At 38.9% G+C, this 22664-nt stretch overlaps 1 protein-coding gene across 1 annotated transcript in view; it reads left to right on the forward strand.

Moving 5' to 3' along the window:
* Positions 1-708: 708 nt before the first annotated feature.
* Positions 709-22664, forward strand: part of LOC102808661 (DNA ligase 4-like) — a 65551-nt gene continuing 43595 nt past the window's right edge. The window contains exons 1-5 of the mRNA XM_085496152.1: positions 709-939; positions 11370-11447; positions 12581-12679; positions 17149-17213; positions 17803-17953. Coding sequence (XP_085352278.1) covers positions 781-939; positions 11370-11447; positions 12581-12679; positions 17149-17213; positions 17803-17953 — 552 coding nt within the window. The 5' untranslated portion in view covers positions 709-780. The remainder of the gene's footprint in view (positions 940-11369; positions 11448-12580; positions 12680-17148; positions 17214-17802; positions 17954-22664) is intronic.

The raw sequence follows: 22664 nt of genomic DNA on the forward strand, positions 1-22664 counted from the left end.
AAAACCGTAGTTGATTGAAATTCATTTTTTTCAATAGATATGATGGAAGATAAAAATAGAAATATGTTACTATAATTGATAAAAGTGCATTGTTACCATAATGAGTTTTATTACAATATTTTGTATCGATATAAACATTACTAATAAGTGTCGTCCACAACATTGGCGGTTAGACAGTGTGTTTGGTGTATATTTAGTATCAACAACACATTACTAATAAGTGTCGTCCACAACATTGGCGGTTAGACAGTGTGTTTCAGGTGTATATTTAGTATCAACAACACATTACTAATAAGTGTCGTCCACAACATTGGCGGTTAGACAGTGTGTTTGGTGTATATTTATTATTGATAGAAAGAATGGACCAGAATCGATAATAATATTGAATAATAATATGTTGTTAAATGTCTGACATTTCCGGTTAGAAACCTTGTTAGAAACTAGTGGAAAATACACCTTTAAAGTTTAGTGAATATAAGTATCGTAAGATAATTAAACTTTAAACCATTAAATCATGTTGATGGCATTGTCCAATTTGTTTATACTGCAAGCGTTCACAACATCAGCAGGTTACGCTCGCGTCGCGCAAAAGACACCGGGAACCAGCAAAGTTTTAGTCCCAGTCACCGGTTGTGTCGTCACCGGAAGCGCTGTCCCAGCACAAATATCGGTGTAGAAGACGCCGAACTGCAGCGTCAATGCCCTGTCACCTAGCAAGTCCGGTCAACTGCAGAGGGCGCGATTTCAAAACGAATAGCCGGTGATTCATTGGCAATAGAAATGACTTCTGTAGCAGCACAGATACCATTCGGTGAACTTGCAGGATTTCTTGAAAGGGTGCAGAAGAAACAAGGCAGTGACAATAAAAAGAAACTGTTCAGAGAATTTCTGGCAAAATGGAGAGAATCTCATCTGGAACTCCATCGGGGTGGTCAGACGGTAAGTTGCCATACCTTTCTGCATGGTGACAGATTTCCTTCGCTATGACCTCCCCCGCTCTTACCTATTACAATCCTCATGATCCCATGCCACGCTTGTCATCCCGCTTGGGTAAGACTCCACCCGACCCCTTATAAGGGTAGAGTTTCTTATACAGGCCCCCTCACCCCTAACCTGATAGCTAACCCTACACTCCAGCTGCCAAGGTATGCTCCTCCAAATAAATTACCCAAATAGGGGTATACTAGTATACTAGTAATTGAAATGGAGAAGGGGGTACTAGAGGGGCAAGGTTAGGATTAGAGATGTGGGTGAGGGGGCCCTAAGCAACTCTTACCTTGTTGGAAGTGACCTATTCTATTCTATTCTATTCTATTCTATTCTATTCTATTCTATTCTATTCTATTCTATTCTATTCTATTCTATTCTATTCTATTCACGGTTCTAGAAGCCGTACCAACACACGAATTGGTGATCTCACAAAATACATGACCTTCAATCGGGGTCGTTTCCTCCGTATATACGAATTGGTATATACAAATTACAATAAAGATACTTAAGACATTACACATAAGGTAAAACAAATCACGTGACAATATAATGATAATAACGGTAATAAATCCTAGCTTAACAGTTGAACAGAACGATCATATCAGTCGAGTCACGCCAAGGGTCACACACTTTGTTGCAAAATGGCCGTGTGGTTGAAACTGGGTCGTGGCGTGACGGGTGAGGAACACAACATTGAACACTCACAAAATCACAATAAAACGGGGAAGTGGTTGCATATTACGGCGTAGCCAACATGGGAAATAAAAAAAACGCCCAATACAAATGACATGGGTTTGAATCACACTAGATACACACTCACCAGAACCGAAGCAATCAGAAACCAGCAATCGTTTTGGTTTTTCCTTTTCCCGTTCAACTCATCGGAACACTGGAGCAGTTAGATAAATGAACACCACTCAACGACCAATGTCGTGGCGTGGTACACAAGCGTGCCATCGAGATAAAACAACATTAGCTTGAAAAGACAGTAGGTTTGAGTAAATTAAACGTGACTTTTCTACACCAAAATAAGTCTCAAATATTTGTCCACACATTTATTCTCTCAATTTAACAACTTGTAATGGTGTAAAATATATATAAATGAGAGTTTTCTACACCAAAATAAGTATTAAATATTTGTTGAGACATTTATTCTCTCAATTTAACAACTTGTAATGGTGTAAAATAATTAAACGAGAGTTGTCTACACCAAAATAAGTCTCAAATATTTGTCCACACATTTATTGTCACAATTTAACCACTTGTTAATAGTGGAAATTTCTTAAACGCGACTTGTTTAATCAGTTGACATCAATGCAACTTACCCGCAGACAGTGCACAACAGAGTATCATTATTGAGCAATTATTAACAGGAAGGTGTCTTGGCATTAGGGTCGGGTCAGGTATGGGCAACGGAATTATTAACAGGAACGTGTCTTGGCATTATGGTTAGGGTCGGGTCAGGTATGGGCAACGGAATTATTAACAGGAACGTGTCTTGGCATTAGGGTTAGGGTCGGGTCAGGTATAGGCAACAGAATTATTAACAGGAACGTGTCTTGGCATTAGGGTTAGGGTCGGGTCAGGTATGGGCAACGGAATTATTAACAGGAACATGTCTTGGCATTAGGGTTAGGGTCGGGTCAGGTATGGGCAACGGAATTATTAACAGGAACGTGTCTTGGCATTAGGGTTAGGGTCAGGTCAGGTATGGGCAACGGAATTATTAACAGGAACGTGTCTTGACATTAGGGTTAGGGTCGGGTCAGGTATGGCAACGGAATTATTAACAGGAACATGTCTTGACATTAGGGTTAGGGTCGGGTCAGGTATGGCAACGGAATTATTAACAGGAACGTGTCTTGGCATTAGGGTTAGGGTCGGGTCAGGTATGGCAACGGAATTATTAACAGGAACATGTCTTGACATTAGGGTTAGGGTCGGGTCAGGTATGGCAACGGAATTATTAACAGGAACGTGTCTTGACATTAGGGTTAGGGTCGGGTCAGGTATGGCAACGGAATTATTAACAGGAACATGTCTTGACATTAGGGTTAGGGTCGGGTCAGGTATGGCAACGGAATTATTAACAGGAACGTGTCTTGGCATTAGGGTTAGGGTCGGGTCAGGTATGGGCAACGGAATTATTAACAGGAACGTGTCTTGACATTAGGGTTAGGGTCGGGTCAGGTATGGCAACGGAATTATTAACAGGAACGTGTCTTGGCATTAGGGTTAGGGTCGGGTCAGGTATGGGCAACGGAATTATTAACAGGAATGTGTCTTGGCATTAGGGTTAGGGTCGGGTCAGGTATGGGCAACGGAATTATTAACAGGAATGTGTCTTGGCATTATGGTTAGGGTCGGGTCAGGTATGGGCAACGGAATTATTAACAGGAATGTGTCTTGGCATTAGGGTTAGGGTCGGGTCAGGTATGGGCAACGGAATTATTAACAGGAATGTGTCTTGGCATTATGGTTAGGGTCGGGTCAGGTATGGGCAACGGAATTATTAACAGGAATGTGTCTTGGCATTAGGGTTAGGGTCGGGTCAGGTATGGTTAACGGAATTATCAACAGGAACGTGTCTTGGCATTAGGGTTAGGGTGGGGTCAGGTATGGGCAACGGAATTATTAACAGGAACGTGTCTTGGCATTAGGGTTAGGGTCGGGTCAGGTATGGGCAACGGAATTATTAACAGGAACGTGTCTTGGCATTAGGGTTAGGATCAGGTCAGGTATGGGCAACGGAATTATTAACAGGAACGTGTCTTGGCATTAGGGTTAGGGTCGGGTCAGGTATGGGCAACGGAATTATTAACAGGAACATGTCTTGGCATTAGGGTTAGGGTCGGGTCAGGTATGGGCAACGGAATTATTAACAGGAACGTGTCTTGGCATTAGGGTTAGGGTCAGGTCAGGTATGGGCAACGGAATTATTAACAGGAACGTGTCTTGACATTAGGGTTAGGGTCGGGTCAGGTATGGCAACGGAATTATTAACAGGAACATGTCTTGACATTAGGGTTAGGGTCGGGTCAGGTATGGCAACGGAATTATTAACAGGAACGTGTCTTGGCATTAGGGTTAGGGTCGGGTCAGGTATGGCAACGGAATTATTAACAGGAACATGTCTTGACATTAGGGTTAGGGTCGGGTCAGGTATGGCAACGGAATTATTAACAGGAACGTGTCTTGACATTAGGGTTAGGGTCGGGTCAGGTATGGCAACGGAATTATTAACAGGAACATGTCTTGACATTAGGGTTAGGGTCGGGTCAGGTATGGCAACGGAATTATTAACAGGAACGTGTCTTGGCATTAGGGTTAGGGTCGGGTCAGGTATGGGCAACGGAATTATTAACAGGAACGTGTCTTGACATTAGGGTTAGGGTCGGGTCAGGTATGGCAACGGAATTATTAACAGGAACGTGTCTTGGCATTAGGGTTAGGGTCGGGTCAGGTATGGGCAACGGAATTATTAACAGGAATGTGTCTTGGCATTAGGGTTAGGGTCGGGTCAGGTATGGGCAACGGAATTATTAACAGGAATGTGTCTTGGCATTATGGTTAGGGTCGGGTCAGGTATGGGCAACGGAATTATTAACAGGAATGTGTCTTGGCATTAGGGTTAGGGTCGGGTCAGGTATGGGCAACGGAATTATTAACAGGAATGTGTCTTGGCATTATGGTTAGGGTCGGGTCAGGTATGGGCAACGGAATTATTAACAGGAATGTGTCTTGGCATTAGGGTTAGGGTCGGGTCAGGTATGGTTAACGGAATTATCAACAGGAACGTGTCTTGGCATTAGGGTTAGGGTGGGGTCAGGTATGGGCAACGGAATTATTAACAGGAACGTGTCTTGGCATTAGGGTTAGGGTCGGGTCAGGTATGGGCAACGGAATTATTAACAGGAACGTGTCTTGGCATTAGGGTTAGGATCAGGTCAGGTATGGGCAACGGAATTATTAACAGGAACGTGTCTTGGCATTAGGGTTAGGGTCGGGTCAGGTATGGGCAACGGAATTATTAACAGGAACGTGTCTTGGCATTAGGGTTAGGGTCGGGTCAGGTATGGCAACGGAATTATTAACAGGAACATGTCTTGGCATTAGGGTTAGGGTCGGGTCAGGTATGGGCAACGGAATTATTAACAGGAATGTGTCTTGGCATTATGGTTAGGGTCGGGTCAGGTATGGGCAACGGAATTATTAACAGGAATGTGTCTTGGCATTAGGGTTAGGGTCGGGTCAGGTATGGTTAACGGAATTATCAACAGGAACGTGTCTTGGCATTAGGGTTAGGGTGGGGTCAGGTATGGGCAACGGAATTATTAACAGGAACGTGTCTTGGCATTAGGGTTAGGGTCGGGTCAGGTATGGGCAACGGAATTATTAACAGGAACGTGTCTTGGCATTAGGGTTAGGGTCGGGTCAGGTATGGCAACGGAATTATTAACAGGAACATGTCTTGGCATTAGGGTTAGGGTCGGGTCAGGTATGGGCAACGGAATTATTAACAGGAACGTGTCTTGGCATTAGGGTTAGGGTCGGGTCAGGTATGGGCAACGGAATTATTAACAGGAACATGTCTTGGCATTAGGGTTAGGGTCGGGTCAGGTATGGGCAACGCAAATGGCAAACACCCAATTGGCAAGGTGTACACTAACGGGTTATGGCATGCATATAGTTTACACAAGTAAAAACACAAAATTGGCAATTTTTTTGGACAATTGTAACTCAATAGTAGAAATATGTTGTATTTCTATATATACACACTATATACACACATATACACACTGATCATATACTGACATTACATACACTGATCAAAAAATACCAATCAAAAAACAAAAAGCTTTACACTTGCTTTATAGACTTAAAAAAATGTTTTGATACAGTTTGGAGAGGGGGACTATTCATAAAATTATTACAAAACAACATATGTGGTGGTGCATATCAAGTCCTAAAACATATGTATATGAATATGCATTTCAAAATTAAATTAGATGACAAAATGACTCAGAGCTTTAAAATGCAAGAAGGTGTCAAACAAGGGTGTCCATTAAGCCCAACGTTATTTAACATTTTTATAAACGACTTGGTAGCCAACATTGATAACTGTACAATGAATAGTCCAAACCTAAATAGTCAAAACATCTCTTCACTTCTAATCGCTGATGATATTGTTCTAACGGCTATTAACAAAGAAGACTTACAAAGGTCATTAGACACACTATGAATATACAAAATAATGGGGTTTACAGTTGAGTATGAAAAAAACAAAAATTATGATTTTCACTAAAAAATGGTCATAAATCAAAAAATACAGAATTCTCATATGGGCTAAACACGATTGAAAAAACAAACCAATTCACATACCTAGGGGTAACATTTAATACAAATGGGGCAATGTACATGACCATGGAAAGATTGGTAGATAAAGCTGATGCAGCAATTAAACCAGTATTAACATCAAACAAGTTAAACATGCTTTTACAATTGAAATTATTTGAGGGCATCCAGACACCAATTTTTAGTCCCCGTTCGAACGCAGTCCGAAAAGGGGGACTTATATTTTGACCTCCGTGTGTGCGTGGGTGTGTGCGTGCGTGCGTGCATGCGTGTGTGCGTGCGTCTGTCAACCAATCAATCAAACTTCACACATACATCATTTGTTCCACGATCTGATTCAAGATGGTCGAATGGTGGCCATTTTTGTGCTAAAAATCATCAAAATCAAGCATTTGTCAGCTGTTTACAGATGGATTTTGTTCAAACTTGGTATATACATTAGACATTATAGGACCTTGATGTACATCATTTTGTTTTACGATTTGATTCAAGATGGCCGAATGGCGGCCATTTTTGTGCTAACAAATCCTAAAAATCAACCATTTCTCAGCTGTTTACAGATGGATTTTGTTCAAACTTGGTATATACATTAGACATTATGGGACCTTGATGCAAATAATTTTGTTTTTCAGATAAGATTCAAAATGGCTGACTGGTGGCCATTTTGTATTAATGAATGTGGTTCTCATGCCATATCTCTGACTTGCTTTCACTGATTATGTTTTAAAAGTTTTAATTTTAAATATTCATTATAGATCATGTCATAGATAGACAGATATATTGGTTTGACGATCCTATTCAAAATGGCCAAATGGTGGCCTTTTTTGTGCTAAACAATCATCAAATATCAAGCATTTTTGGCATTTATGGATGGATTTCATTCAAACTTGGTACATATATTAGACATTACAAGTTCCTGATGCACATTATTTATTTTTCAGATCGGATTCAAAATGGCTGTCTGGCGGCCATTTTGTTTTAATGAATGGGCTTCTAGACCCATATCTCCGACTCGTTTTGACTAATAATATTTTCAAATTTTAAATTTTCATTATACATCATGTCATAGATAAACAGATATATTGGTTTGACTATCCTATTCAAAATGGCTGCATGATGGTCATTTTTTTGCTAAAAAATCATCATATCAAGCATGGGTGGATTTCATTTAACCCTCTTCTTACCGACGCCATAAAATACCATGTGAAAAATGGACACCTATTTTCCCAGCATACATTTCGCACTAACTAGCCAAGACTTTTTGTGTAATTTCAACCAATTTCAATTGTCAAGTACTGCCTTTTAAGTAATCAAATTGACATTAAACTTTGTTTTCCATTTAGAATAGAATATTGTCTTCTCATTTCATGAAATTCAGACACATAAATTAAATTGTACGATTAGAGGAGGGTTACAAAAATATGCTAATTACGATAAACATGACAGCTGTGAATTTTGTTAATAAATCATGAAACCAGAGATAAGTGAACTTTTCTAAAAGAGTAAGTCATGGTTTATCAAGTAACTATGCTACTTGAGAATTTGAATTTGGAGGGTCCAAAAAAATGTTACCCCCCAAAATATGGTTTTGTATGGCTTGGGGTGTTTCCAGTCTAAAATCAATTATATGGTATTTTATGCGTTCAGATTGTGCAGAACGTAGGGGATTTATCTTATGGCATTATATGGCTACAGTAATAATTAAAGATATGGTACTTTATGGTTTCAAAAGGAATAAATAAGTACTCAGCCAGATAATATGGGTTTTTATGGATTGGGAAAGGAAATCGTTGGTTCATAAAATACCATGTTATGGTAAAATATGGTTTGGGGAATACACGTTTATTTTATCATAACCTCAGGACCACAAAATATGGTACTTTATGGTTTCAGAAGGAATAAGTATTCTGCCAGACAATATGGGTTTTTATGGCTTGGGAAAGGAAATCATTGGACCATAAATACCATGTTATGGTAAAATATGGCTTCAGGTTTTTATTTGAGAAAATATAATTACCTAAATGCGACGATCAAATTCTGTTAAACTCTGAATAATTTTGAAACTCAAAATGATGTCAACAGATTTAGCATTTACATGTATTGCCCGTGTAGTAACCTTTTCGTGGGCTAAAACAGCTGTCATTTTGAACATGTTAATTATCTTCATTTGTTTATAGACTAGTGGCACTAGAAGAATTTGTTTATCAAAAGAAATGAACATTTCTACAGTTTGACCACTGATATATTTTGGTTAAAGAAAAACTAAGTATAAATATGATAAACAAAAACGTCTGGACAGATAGAAGCAAAAATATGTCATTAGTCCAAACAGATTTGCACCTGTGTTATCAAATTTTAATGAAATCTTGATGGTATAGTAACACATGGTTTAGTGAACTCTGACACCATATATTACCATAAAATTTTAAATCTGAAGCCATAATATACCATTTCACAATCAAGTATCATATAAAATGCCATAAATTACCATATTCAATCCAAGTGTAACAAATTTTACCATAAAAAACCATAATGTCCATAATAGCTAATACCATAATAAACCATAAATCCATACCAACAGCAATATGGTCCAATCCATAAAAAGCCACGTGTGATTTTTTAGTGATGACTAGAAAAATACCTTTCGTGTATTTCATAAAAGTAGTATAATACATAAAGGACATTATAATAGATATAATGCATACAAGAAGTTGTAAGAATATTCCATAATCTAAAGTTCGGGAGATGTAAAACCAAAAGAAACAATGTGCAAAAATGGCTATGGTATTTTAAGGTATCAGGCAAAAATGCCCTCTATTTTCACAAGGTTTTTTATGCTGTTGGTAGGATAACACAAAATATATATTGGCTAAAAGAGGGTTAAACTTGGTACATACATTAGACATTACGAGTTCCTGATACTCGTCATTTTATTTTCCAGATTGGATTCAAAATGGCTGACTGGCGGCCATTTTGTTTTAATGATTGGGCTTCTAGAGCCATATCTCTGATATGCTTTGACTTATTATATTTAAATTTTATATATTCGTTATACATCATGTTATATATATACATGTATTCAAAATGGCTGATTTTGAATGCTGTTCCAGAGCAATATCTCTCAATATGGACAAGTACTTGTTTGACAATCAGATACAAATGTCAATCATTTTAATGTTAAAAAATCATATTCCTGACATGGTTATATTCCAGCTATATTACTATAAACAAAAATTATATATCTTAAATTCGATAACTAACGGGACTGTGCCATGCATGGCATGTAACTTATGCTGCAGAAATTTGGGGAATCAATGGCAGACCAGAGTACTGGGACAAAACGTGTACAAAAAAACACCATTTTATGTTCTGTAGACGCTTATAAAATGTTAATAACAGATCAAGTAACATTGGTAGTAGAATGGAAATTGGACGACTATCATTACTAGCAAAAATTCAACTGAATGTAATTATATACTACCAAAATATTATTAAGAATGGCCCAATCAGTCTAGTATATGATGCAATAAAAGATCAACAACAAAACAAATATAATGACACATGGTTAATGAATCTGCATAAAATAAAACAGCTGTATGATATTAAGAATTTAGAAACAATTAAGAAAGACCATGCAGTTTAAACAAAAAGTGAATGAATATTACAATTAAAAATGGAACCAAGATAATCAAAGACCAGATTCAAAACTAAGAACTTATACATTACTGAAGAAAAATATAAATACTGAACCATACATTAAAACCCTTGATAATAAAGAAAACATTGGTCTATTAGCAAAATTGAGACTAAGTGCTCATAAACTAAACATCAAGATGGGAAGGCACAAAAGACCAAAAATAAAAACAGAGGACAGAAAATGTACGAAATGCAACCTACTTGAGGATGAAATTCATTACATCACAAAATGTAAACTTTACACAGATGAAAGAGAGTTGTTATATTCCCATTTTTCAAAGAAAATCAACAATTTTCAACACTGTACAAACAAAGAAAAATTCATTCATATATTGAATACAAACAACAAATATTTACTAACAGAGCTTATCAAATTTATAAAAACAGCAAATACCATTAGAGAAAACCACCTAATGGATCATTAGTATTTTTTACATTATTCCATGTATCTGTATTGTAGTAGATATTAGATATCTAACTTGTTATGTTTATTTTAACACCTTTATTACATTTCATAAACCAAAATAGATATGTAATTCAAACACATCCAGTCAATCCATCGTGGTCTTATGGGTCAGTTGTCTACACAGTGGTCAGGACGACCCGGGTTCAATTCTCATGGCTGCCAGTCTTTTCTCGCATCACAAAATGTTTTCAAGTCTTCAATTTGTTTGGGATCGTAAATATCACAAATCCTCTAATTTTTTAGGGAGCTGATCATGTGTTCATGCTACCTTAAATTCTTTCTTTATTTCTTGTTACTTCAGTTCTCATTATTTGTTGTTTGTTCTCTCAAACTTTATTGTATTTTTATCTAGATCCCAATGAGGATATGATTTCAATAAAGTATTCATTGTTATTACAATGTTGCCTCTTTAACAGTTAGTTAAATACACTATGCAACAAAACATTAGTCTTTGTACTTCAAAACTGCCATCAAGACACAATAGAAATTTTGGGAGCCATCCAAGTACCCGCGACTTAGCCGAATCACGACTTAGCCGTATCACGACTTACCGAGGCGTGACTTAGCGAGTGGTCACTGTATTACAACCAGTATGTAACAGGTGTTTGCATGCATGGATGACCAGGAACATTTTATTAGTTTTCTTGTCCTCATCACCTACTAGAAAATTTTGAAATCTTATGAATTTGCACCAAATTTTGAACCTAAATGTTGACATTTCTCGCTTATATAGCTCTGCTAAATTCTTTCCTAAATTGAGCTGAATTATGAACACATTATTTTACTTATCTATTTCTTATGATATATATATTTATTAAATTGAAATACTAGTATCATTCATAGGTTTTGTTTCTTCTCACAGACGGACTCATTTTATCCTTGTATGAGGCTTCTTTTACCACAATTAGAAAGAGAAAGATTGGCTTATGGCATCAAAGAGGTAGGTTGTGTTATATCTAATTTTACCATATACTTACTGTGTTTTGAATATTTCAACTAAAGTCTGGATGTAATTATTATGATATTTGGGATGATTTCCGTCAAGTGCTTGATTCTATTCATACTATTACATAATATTCCTGGAAAATACATTTAATTCACTACAGAAAAACTAGAGATGACATGATTGAAATGTACAAATATAAACACCATGTTTATCTAACGGAGGAAAGTTGGTTGCAGCTTGATGGCTACAAGCCCATTAGAGGGCATAGTTTAAAATTGAAGAAAAGAACATGCAACACTTAACTTAGACGTCATTGATTCAGCTTTAAAATTGTTATAATTGGAACTCTATACCAGATTACATTATCTCGCCAAATATCTTTTCAAATTCCGAGTAGATGAGCATTGTATGAATGCTGACTGCTTATTTACACAAACAATGAGCATCATGCCTAGGTTTTGTATTAGTTGTTATTATTACAATATAATATAGTAATATGTAATAAAGTAATTACAAAATAATATGGTAATATGTAATAAAGTAATTACAATATAATTTGGTAATATGTAATAAAGTAATTACAATATAATTTGGTAATATGTAATAAAGTAATTACAATATAATATGGTAATATGTAATAAAGTAATTACAATATAATTTGGTAATATGTATAAAAATAATTACAATATAATATGATAATATGTAATAAAGTAATTACAATATAATATAGTAATATGTAATAAAGTAATTACAATATAATATGGTAATATGTAATAAAGTAATTACAATATAATATGGTAATATGTAATAAAGTAATTACAATATAATATGATAATATGTAATACAGTAATTACAATATAATATTGTAATATGTAATAAAGTAATTACGATATACTATGGTAATATGTAATAAAGTAATTACAATATAATATGGTAATATGTAATAAAGTAATTACAATATAATATGGTAACATGTAATAAAGTAATTATTATACTGTATAAAGAAACATGAGAGAAAACGTCATAATCAGAAAGATCCAAGAGAAATTGTAGCAAATTTATGCAATGTTGTCATAGTTTCCTAGATTGTCAGGGTTTATAGTGACTTGATATTGTTATCGTTGCAGCACACCTTAGCTAAGCTGTATATTGATATCTTGGGTCTCGGAAAAGACAGTCCGGATGCAAAGAAGCTGCTGAACTACAAAGCACCAACGGCAAAACAGGTGATGAAAGTTTTGGCGAATAATTATGGAGTCCTGTAAACTACTTGGAATTTATTTTCACTCTTTTTGCCGAAGGAATAAATCAGTGAAATCTAGTGAAAATACCTTTTTCCTTTTTCAACTGCATACAAAAAATTTCTTTTCAGTGAAAATTAATTCCAGCTAAAAATGATTTATTTTACAGTAACAATTATCTGTGTGTATTGTAGAGTTACTGAGAGAAAATTGACCTACCGTAAAAGTCCTAATATAAAGTGTGGTATATATTACAATGTATCAATTTAAAAATTAACATCAAAAGCTCAAGTTTGGGTTTATATTACGTACATGTTGCAATCACTAAATGGGTGTGGTCATTTTTTGCCACAACACATACACAAAACAATCGATAGACCGTACAATCGCTTGAATAAAGTCGTCAATCTTATTTAGGCATCAGGAAAGAGTGAAAGGCCTTACTAAAATAGTCATCAAGAAATGTTGAAAAATTATCGTCAATCAAAAAAAATGTTTGCATGATAAAAAAAATTACTCAGTATATTCAATGTAATATGCATTTATTTAACGGAAAGTATTTTCTAACCGAAGTTTCAAATAAAAACAAACACGAATGCATTGCTTAGTAGATCACGCTACGGTATGGCCATGCTGCAGTTCACAAGTGAATAACTTATGTTTTCGAAGTGTTGAAATTGTTGATAATTACTCTGTAGTGATTACAGTACTCATTTGGCCCAACCTCCCGCCCGCTTCCGGATTTTGATCGCTTTTTTTTTGCTCGCTTTGTTCAATTCGAGTGGACAATTGCTGCTTTTTTTTGACCGTGCAAATCCGGAAGTATCCACTCGCGCTCGCTCGCTTGCCTGACAGCGCAACCGCCCGCACTTACAGTTCATGTACCTATTGTTTCATGTATCATTTTTGTTTTTATGATGTTAAGAAAAGAATAAATACAATCAGAAATTTATAGAACGACCGTTGAAAAAATTCGGTGGATCACACTGCCATATAAATTTGGTAATAATACATACGCATAGTAATAATGTCCACCATAAACAAGATTGAACCAAACATGTGAAATCAAATACGACACAGACACAACTAATATGAAATAACACAATCTATCGATTAATGTATACTGTAGAGTACGGTATTCATCGAGTAACCGTGTGCAGGGTGAAGAATATCTGCAGGAATAGTAAGACTGTGAAAAAAACGACCAATCGATTGTTATAGAATGACTGTACTGTACAATTTGTCAAACAAATACAAATCAATAATTGCAAATGTAATGTCGGCCAGCGCCCATCTTACTTGTTCGAAGTTATCGAAGCCGACATCAATGGAGATCGCGTTTTTTAACTTGGCGGCTGGCAAGTGGACTAACACATTACATAAACTTGTTGAATTACAATTATGGTTTTTATTTTTGCGCTCAATGTCTCGTTATAACTTAAAGGATTCAAATTTTGCAGGGTATTCCATTTTGCGAACTCTGGGCGAAATACTTCCATGAGCTGTACGTAGTTCATTTACAGCCAAAACAAAGTCAGCTTGGACATTAAGTTGTGAGACGCGACAAAACAAACGCTGTCAGTGATAGATTTCGTGAATAAAAGAACAAAATAAACGCAATCAAAGGTGCCGACCACACACGTTGGAAATAAATAGAACGCGTTGCTAAGCTGAGAACGCACCTGCATCTCGACGATGTCTCCGTTCATGAGCAAGGTTTGCCGCATCTTGGAAAAATTGAAAGATAAAAGGGAATCAGTGTCGGGGAACTATTGACAATGTTTGCATGAAAAATCCCACGCGAAAGTTCGTTTTTTTTTGCGTGTCTTTAAGAATACTCAGTTACAAACACTATGGTACCTGAATCCCGATTAATTCATAAATATGAATTGGTAAGGGTCAATTTCCTGCAATCCTTCAGGATAGCCTTGAATGAAGATTAAATTTGCCTCCAAAAATTTTTCTAACGATGACCTGGAAGATGGCCATGATTGAGTGCCACAATTTCTGTTTTAAGATTTATTCGGTATAATAATACGAATGTTCACCCCAACAGAGGTGTACATACAGTTTTAGCGACCCGAAAAGCTCATTGTCAACCAGGGCGAAGCACTACGATAAAGACTTCCTAATAAATAATAATAAGACTTCCCGTTCCCGACATTATGAAATTCTTTCGTCTTTTCTGGGGCGAAAACCCTGAAAAATACTGATTTTGACAAGATAATTTAGAAATTTATATTAAGAATAATTCATAACGAAATGTATTCCATATGTAAATTATTTTCATAATTACTGATTACACACGAATATTACAGAAAAAAATAATTTGCTATATTATCTATATTTGTGCCTTTTATTTGTCTTGAATTGTGACTGAAAGGAGCTGGATGAAATTACTACTATGTTGGGTGTTCAACAACTTATGTATGAACAATAATTTTAATAAATATGATTTTACTTGGTAAATATATTGTATTTTTCTACATAAAAACAAAAGAATTTCACAATGTCGAAAACGGAAAGTCTTTAATACCATAGTGTTGTTGGTAATAGTTGAAAATCAAACATCCACGTGAACCTGCTCATACGAGATCGAAGGAGTCTCTGTTTTCAACAGCCGTATACATCTAACTGCGTCATCGCTAAGTTTCCTTGGTAGACCACAAGCTCTGTTTCTTGTTTGCACGATATCATGTTCACACAATTGCAGACATTATTTGTAAGGGTGCCCTTTGAAATGGCACATTTTCTCGATGTTTTAGCGAGTACTCCGCGGGGTATATGGCTTGTTCTCACATTAGCATAATTTTCCTCCAGTTCACTCATCGCTTTCCCACATACATTTCTCGTTCTTTGCTGCTAACTTTTTGTGCACTCTAATATGTTTTTGTTTTTGTCTTTCTAAACATCAAGTTTATTTTTGATTGAAATTCAACGAAATTGTTTGAATTTTGAATTTGATGACGGTTCGAATTTATCCACTTTTACAGTGATCAATATTGCGTTCAAGTTGAGTTACTAGTAATTACAAGCCTGATTTACATTTTTCTTGTGGTGTTTTGTCAATGTATAATCAATATAAATGCTTTGGGAAATAGCATAATTATATTGCATAAGTGAAAGAGTCTGATGAGGCTGTGTCACAACACGATTTATTTATTTCCAACGCGCGTGGTCGGCGCCTCTAATTTTGTATTTTTATTTTCGAAATGTATCACTGGCGTTTGTTTTGTTTTATGTTTTCTGCTCTTTCATTTTTCGTCCGGCTGCTGCCAATCCAATAATTCGCCGCCGCATGTACTCAAGACAAGCGATTAATCGTCACAGTCATTATACTAGTAGTTTAAGTCCAATGATTTGTAGAAAATTCAGCTATGCGATGATTATATGTGCAGTTTTGTTTTGCGCACCCAGACACGAGCAAAAGTTAACCCGATAGATTTTCTGAACTACAGCATTCGTATTACTTATGCAAATTGAGTAAGGATCAAAGTGTGAGTTGCGTTCGCAAATAACAAAGTGTCAAATTATTTTGAGCGCCGTTCGGAATAAATTTAGTCAAAATCACACAGAAACACACACACAACACACAAATACTAGTACTCAATACATATCGCGATTGACCAGTTATATAGCTGCTTGAACTACACACACAAGGACGTAAATATGTAAATACAGGTCACAGTTCGACTTGCGTAGCAAACGTTACAATGTGTCAAGTGATTTGAAGGCGTCTTTGTTCCCCTTCCCAATACAGAAAAGCAATACTCGTTGTATTTTGAATCGTCATTAAAACCTAAATTTATTACGAATAAAAACATAAGTTTATAGATACAATGTACAATCGTCGTTACTCCAGCAGTCAGTTGGCAAGTGGACGATGTTTCTGAAGCCAGCCCGAGCAGGAGCGAGTAAACAAATGCAAGCGAGCGAACAAAAGCGAGCGAAAAAAAAGGGGTTGGTTTCCGGTTGGAAAGCAGCGAGCGGTCGGAAATTAAGCGATAAGCGGTTGGGAAAAAAAGCGAGAGGTTGGGTCGAGTACTGTATAATAACACACGAAAAATAAATTTGTTGAATTGTTATGAAATGCAAGTAAAATTCAACTTAGTTTCTCCGTAATCGAATGATTTCGGTCACAAGCAAATTTAGACTCTTCCTTTTCTAAACTTTACAGTTATGGCCATAGTTTGCAGCATTCTTTGTGATTATCTGATTTATTTTCAGCACCGTCATGTTTCAGTTAGTTATGTAACTCGCTAAGGAGTCAGCAGGAGAGAACACAGTGAATGTCTGGAACTGTCACCTGAAACAAAATCATTTTAAAAAAAAGATTAACTAAGGACCAATTGTGTGAATTTGATAACATTAAGTTGTGTAACTGTGTAGAAACCATAATTAGATGAATATGAGTTGTAGTGTAGTAAATAACATGTTCTCTTTGTCCAATGTAGGAAGCCGGTGATTTTGCCAGTGTAGCTTACTTTGTGTTAAGAAATCGATGTCCAGAGAAAGGAAGGTACTATTGAATCCATTTTATTTTATTATGTATACTTTTTTGACACTCCATACGAAAAAAAAACAAATATTGTTTTCAATATATTTGTCAATGCACATCTTTAATAGTCAATGATGTTTGATGTAATGACTTGGCAGACTGTTGAAATGATATACAGTATCAGGACTATAGGCACAACACTGTCATTACAATAGTGTTTGCATTACTTCTGTATCAATAATTTGTAATAGCCCTCTTATGTAAAAATATTGAATTCATCAATTTTTTTTGTCATAAGAAGTGAACTTTCCTATATACACATACCATTATGGATCTTACATGAAAATGATGAATTCCAAAATTCTGTACTTATTCTTCTAGAATATTTCATGATGTAGATAATATTATATCTTATATCCTTTCATGAAGTGATGACATTCCACAGAGATATGTTGTACAAAACCCTGTTTGTGAGAATACACATATGTTGATATCTCGCAAACACTAAGTACTCATGGTATGATGCCATGTGACTACAATAATCCAAGTTATCATCAGTGCAGTCATTTGTGACATACTGTTAAAAACATCTTTGTATTTTTCTATTCAGCCTTACTATAAAAGATGTCAATGATTGTTTGGATGCCATAGCAACCAATAATGCTGGAAAAAAGCAAGATGCAGTCCGAAAAAGTTTATTGAAGTTGTTACGAAATACAACAGCGTTGGAGCAGAAGTGGTTGATCAGAATGATTATGAAGGTAGTGTTATTGTGACAGTGTAGCGTGACAGTGTAGCGTGACAGTGTAGCGTGACAGTGTAGCGTGACAGTGTAGCGTGACAGTGTAGCGTGACAGTGTAGTGTGACAGTGTAGTGTGACAGTGTAGTGTGACAGTGTAGCGTGACAGTGTAGCGTGACAGTGTAGCGTGACAGTGTAGCGGGAGAGTGTAGCGGGAGAGTGTAGTGTGACAGTGTAGTGTGACAGTGTTAGTGTGACAGTGTTAGTGTGACAGTGTTAGTGTGACAGTGTTAGTGTGACAGTGTTAGTGTGACAGTGTTGATGTGACAGTGTAGTGTGACAGTGTAGTGGGGCAGTGTAGTGTGACAGTGTAGTGGGGCAGTGTAGCATGACAGTGTAGTGGGGCAGTGTAGCATGACAGTGTAGTGTGACAGTGTAGCGTGACAGTGTAGCGGGAGAGTGTAGTGTGACAGTGTAGTGTGACAGTGTTAGTGTGACAGTGTTAGTGTGACAGTGTTAGTGTGACAGTGTTAGTGTGACAGTGTTGATGTGACAGTGTAGTATGACAGTGTAGTGGGGCAGTGTAGCATGACAGTGTAGTGTGACAGTGTAGTGGGGCAGTGTAGCATGACAGTGTAGTGGGGCAGTGTAGCATGACAGTGTAGTGTGACAGTGTAGTGGGGCAGTGTAGTGTGACTGTAGCGTAACAGTGTAGCGAGACAGTGTAGTGTGACAGTGTAGTGTGACAGTGTAGTGTGACAGTGTAGTGTGACAGTGTAGCGAGACAGTGTAGCGAGACAGTGTAGTGTGACAGTGTAGTGGGGCAGTGTAGCGTGACTGTGTAGCATAACAGTGTAGTGGGACAGTGTAGTGTGACTGTGTAGTGTGACAGTGTAGTGTGACAGTGTAGTGTGACAGTGTTAGTGTGACAGTGTTAGTATGACAGTGTTAGTATGACAGTGTTAGTATGACAGTGTAAGTATGACAGTGTAAGTATGACAGTGTAGTGGGGCAGTGTAGCATGACAGTGTAGTGTGACAGTGTAGTGGGGCAGTGTAGCATGACAGTGTAGTGGGGCAGTGTAGCATGACAGTGTAGTGGGACAGTGTAGTGTGACAGTGTAGTGGGGCAGTGTAGTGGGGCAGTGTAGTGTGACTGTGTAGTGTAACAGTGTAGTGGGACAGTGTAGTGTGACTGTGTAGTGTGACAGTGTAGTGTGACAGTGTAGTGTGACAGTGTTAGTGTGACAGTGTTAGTGTGACAGTGTTAGTATGACAGTGTTTGTGTGACAGTGTAGCGTGACAGTGTAGTTAGTCTCCACATGATGGACAACTAGTGTGTCTCATTGTGACAGTGTAGTGTGACAGTGTAGCGTGACACTGTAGCGAGACAGTGTAGCGAGACAGTGTAGTGTGACAGTGTAGTGTGACAGTGTAGCGTGACAGTGTAGCGAGACAGTGTAGCGTGACAGTGTAGTGGGGCAGTGTAGCATGACAGTGTAGTGGGGCAGTGTAGCATGACAGTGTAGTGGGACAGTGTAGTGTGACAGTGTAGTGGGGCAGTGTAGTGGGGCAGTGTAGTGTGACTGTGTAGTGTAACAGTGTAGTGGGACAGTGTAGTGTGAATGTGTAGTGTGACAGTGTAGTGTGACAGTGTAGTGTGACAGTGTTAGTGTGACAGTGTTTGTGTGACAGTGTAGCGTGACAGTGTAGTTAGTCTCCACATGATGGACAACTAGTGTGTCTCATTGTGACAGTGTAGTGTGACAGTGTAGCGTGACAGTGTAGCGAGACAGTGTAGCGAGACAGTGTAATGTGACAGTGTAGTGTGACAGTGTAGCGTGACAGTGTAGCGAGACAGTGTAGTGTGACAGTGTAGTGTGACAGTGTAGCGTGACAGTGTAGCGAGACAGTGTAGCGTGACAGTGTAGTGTGACAGTGTAGCGTGACAGTGTAGCGTGACAGTGTAGTATGACAGTGTAGTGTGACAGTGTAGTGTGACAGTGTAGCGTGACAGTGTAGCGTGACAGTGTAGCGTGACAGTGTAGCGAGACAGTGTAGCGTGACAGTGTAGCGTGACAGTGTAGCGTGACAGTGTAGCGCGACAGTGTAGCGTGACAGTGTAGCGTGACAGTGTAGCGTGACAGTGTAGCGTGACAGTGTAGCGAGACAGTGTAGTGTGACAGTGTAGCGTGACAGTGTAGCGAGACAGTGTAGCGAGACAGTGTAGCAAGACAGTGTAGCGAGACAGTGTAGCGAGACAGTGTAGCGAGACAGTGTAGCGTGACAGTGTAGCGTGACAGTGTAGCGTGACAGTGTAGCGTGACAGTGTAGCGTGACAGTGTAGCGTGACAGTGTAGCGTGACAGTGTAGCGTGACAGTGTAGCGTGACAGTGTAGCGAGACAGTGTAGCGAGACAGTGTAGCGTGACAGTGTAGCGAGACAGTGTAGCGTGACAGTGTAGCGTGACAGTGTAGCGTGACAGTGTGGCGTGACAGTGTAGCGTGACAGTGTAGCGTGACAGTGTAGCGAGACAGTGTAGCGTGACAGTGTAGCGTGACAGTGTAGCGTGACAGTGTAGCGTGACAGTGTAGCGTGACAGTGTAGCGTGACAGTGTAGCGTGACAGTGTAGCGTGACAGTGTAGCGTGACAGTGTAGCGTGACAGTGTAGCGTGACAGTGTAGCGTGACAGTGTAGCGTGACAGTGTAGCGTGACAGTGTAGCGTGACAGTGTAGCGTGACAGTGTAGCGTGACAGTGTAGCGAGACAGTGTAGCGTGACAGTGTAGCGTGACAGTGTAGCGTGACAGTGTAGCGAGACAGTGTAGCGTGACAGTGTAGCGTGACAGTGTAGCGTGACAGTGTAGCGTGACAGTGTAGCGTGACAGTGTAGCGTGACAGTGTAGCGTGACAGTGTAGCGAGACAGTGTAGCGAGACAGTGTAGCGAGACAGTGTAGCGAGACAGTGTAGCGAGACAGTGTAGCGAGACAGTGTAGCGTGACAGTGTAGCGTGACAGTGTAGCGTGACAGTGTAGCGTGACAGTGTAGCGAGACAGTGTAGCGAGACAGTGTAGCGAGACAGTGTAGCGAGACAGTGTAGCGAGACAGTGTAGCGAGACAGTGTAGCGTGACAGTGTAGCGTGACAGTGTAGCGTGACAGTGTAGCGTGACAGTGTAGCGTGACAGTGTAGCGAGACAGTGTAGCGAGACAGTGTAGCGTGACAGTGTAGCGTGACAGTGTAGCGTGACAGTGTAGCGTGACAGTGTAGCGTGACAGTGTAGCGAGACAGTGTAGCGTGACAGTGTAGCGAGACAGTGTAGCGTGACAGTGTAGCGTGACAGTGTAGCGTGACAGTGTAGCGTGACAGTGTAGCGTGACAGTGTAGCGTGACAGTGTAGCGTGACAGTGTAGCGTGACAGTGTAGCGTGACAGTGTAGCGTGACAGTGTAGCGAGACAGTGTAGCGAGACAGTGTAGCGTGAGAGTGTAGTGTGACAGTGTTAGTGTGACAGTGTTAGTGTGACAGTGTTAGTGTGACAGTGTTAGTGTGACAGTGTTAGTGTGACAGTGTTAGTGTGACAGTGTTAGTGTGACAGTGTTAGTGTGACAGTGTTGATGTGACAGTGTAGTGTGACAGTGTAGTGGGGCAGTGTAGTGTGACAGTGTAGTGGGGCAGTGTAGCATGACAGTGTAGTGGGGCAGTGTAGCATGACAGTGTAGTGTGACAGTGTAGCGTGACAGTGTAGCGTGACAGTGTAGCGGGAGAGTGTAGCGGGAGAGTGTAGTGTGACAGTGTAGTGTGACAGTGTTAGTGTGACAGTGTTAGTGTGACAGTGTTAGTGTGACAGTGTTAGTGTGACAGTGTTGATGTGACAGTGTAGTATGACAGTGTAGTGGGGCAGTGTAGCATGACAGTGTAGTGTGACAGTGTAGTGGGGCAGTGTAGCATGACAGTGTAGTGGGGCAGTGTAGCATGACAGTGTAGCGTGACAGTGTAGTGGGGCAGTGTAGTGTGACTGTGTAGCGTGACAGTGTAGTGGGACAGTGTAGCGAGACAGTGTAGTGTGACAGTGTAGTGTGACAGTGTAGTGTGACAGTGTAGTGTGACAGTGTAGTGTGACAGTGTAGCGAGACAGTGTAGTGTGACAGTGTAGTGGGGCAGTGTAGCGTGACAGTGTAGTGGGACAGTGTAGTGGGACAGTGTAGTGTGGCTGTGTAGTGTGACTGTGTAGTGTGACAGTGTAGTGTGACAGTGTAGTGTGACAGTGTTAGTGTGACAGTGTTAGTATGACAGTGTTAGTATGACAGTGTTAGTATGACAGTGTTAGTATGACAGTGTAAGTATGACAGTGTAGTGGGGCAGTGTAGCATGACAGTGTAGTGTGACAGTGTAGTGGGGCAGTGTAGCATGACAGTGTAGTGGGGCAGTGTAGCATGACAGTGTAGTGAGACAGTGTAGTGGGGCAGTGTAGTGGGGCAGTGTAGTGTGACTGTGTAGTGTAACAGTGTAGTGTAACAGTGTAGTGGGACAGTGTAGTGTGACTGTGTAGTGTGACAGTGTAGTGTGACAGTGTTAGTGTGACAGTGTTAGTATGACAGTGTTTGTGTGACAGTGTAGCGTGACAGTGTAGTTAGTCTCCACATGATGGACAACGAGTGTGTCTCATTGTGACAGTGTAGTGTGACAGTGTAGCGTGACAGTGTAGCGAGACAGTGTAGCGAGACAGTGTA

This window comes from Saccoglossus kowalevskii, chromosome 22 (assembly GCF_978046115.1).
Source record: "Saccoglossus kowalevskii chromosome 22, keSacKowa6.1, whole genome shotgun sequence".
NCBI lineage: Eukaryota > Metazoa > Hemichordata > Enteropneusta > Harrimaniidae > Saccoglossus > Saccoglossus kowalevskii.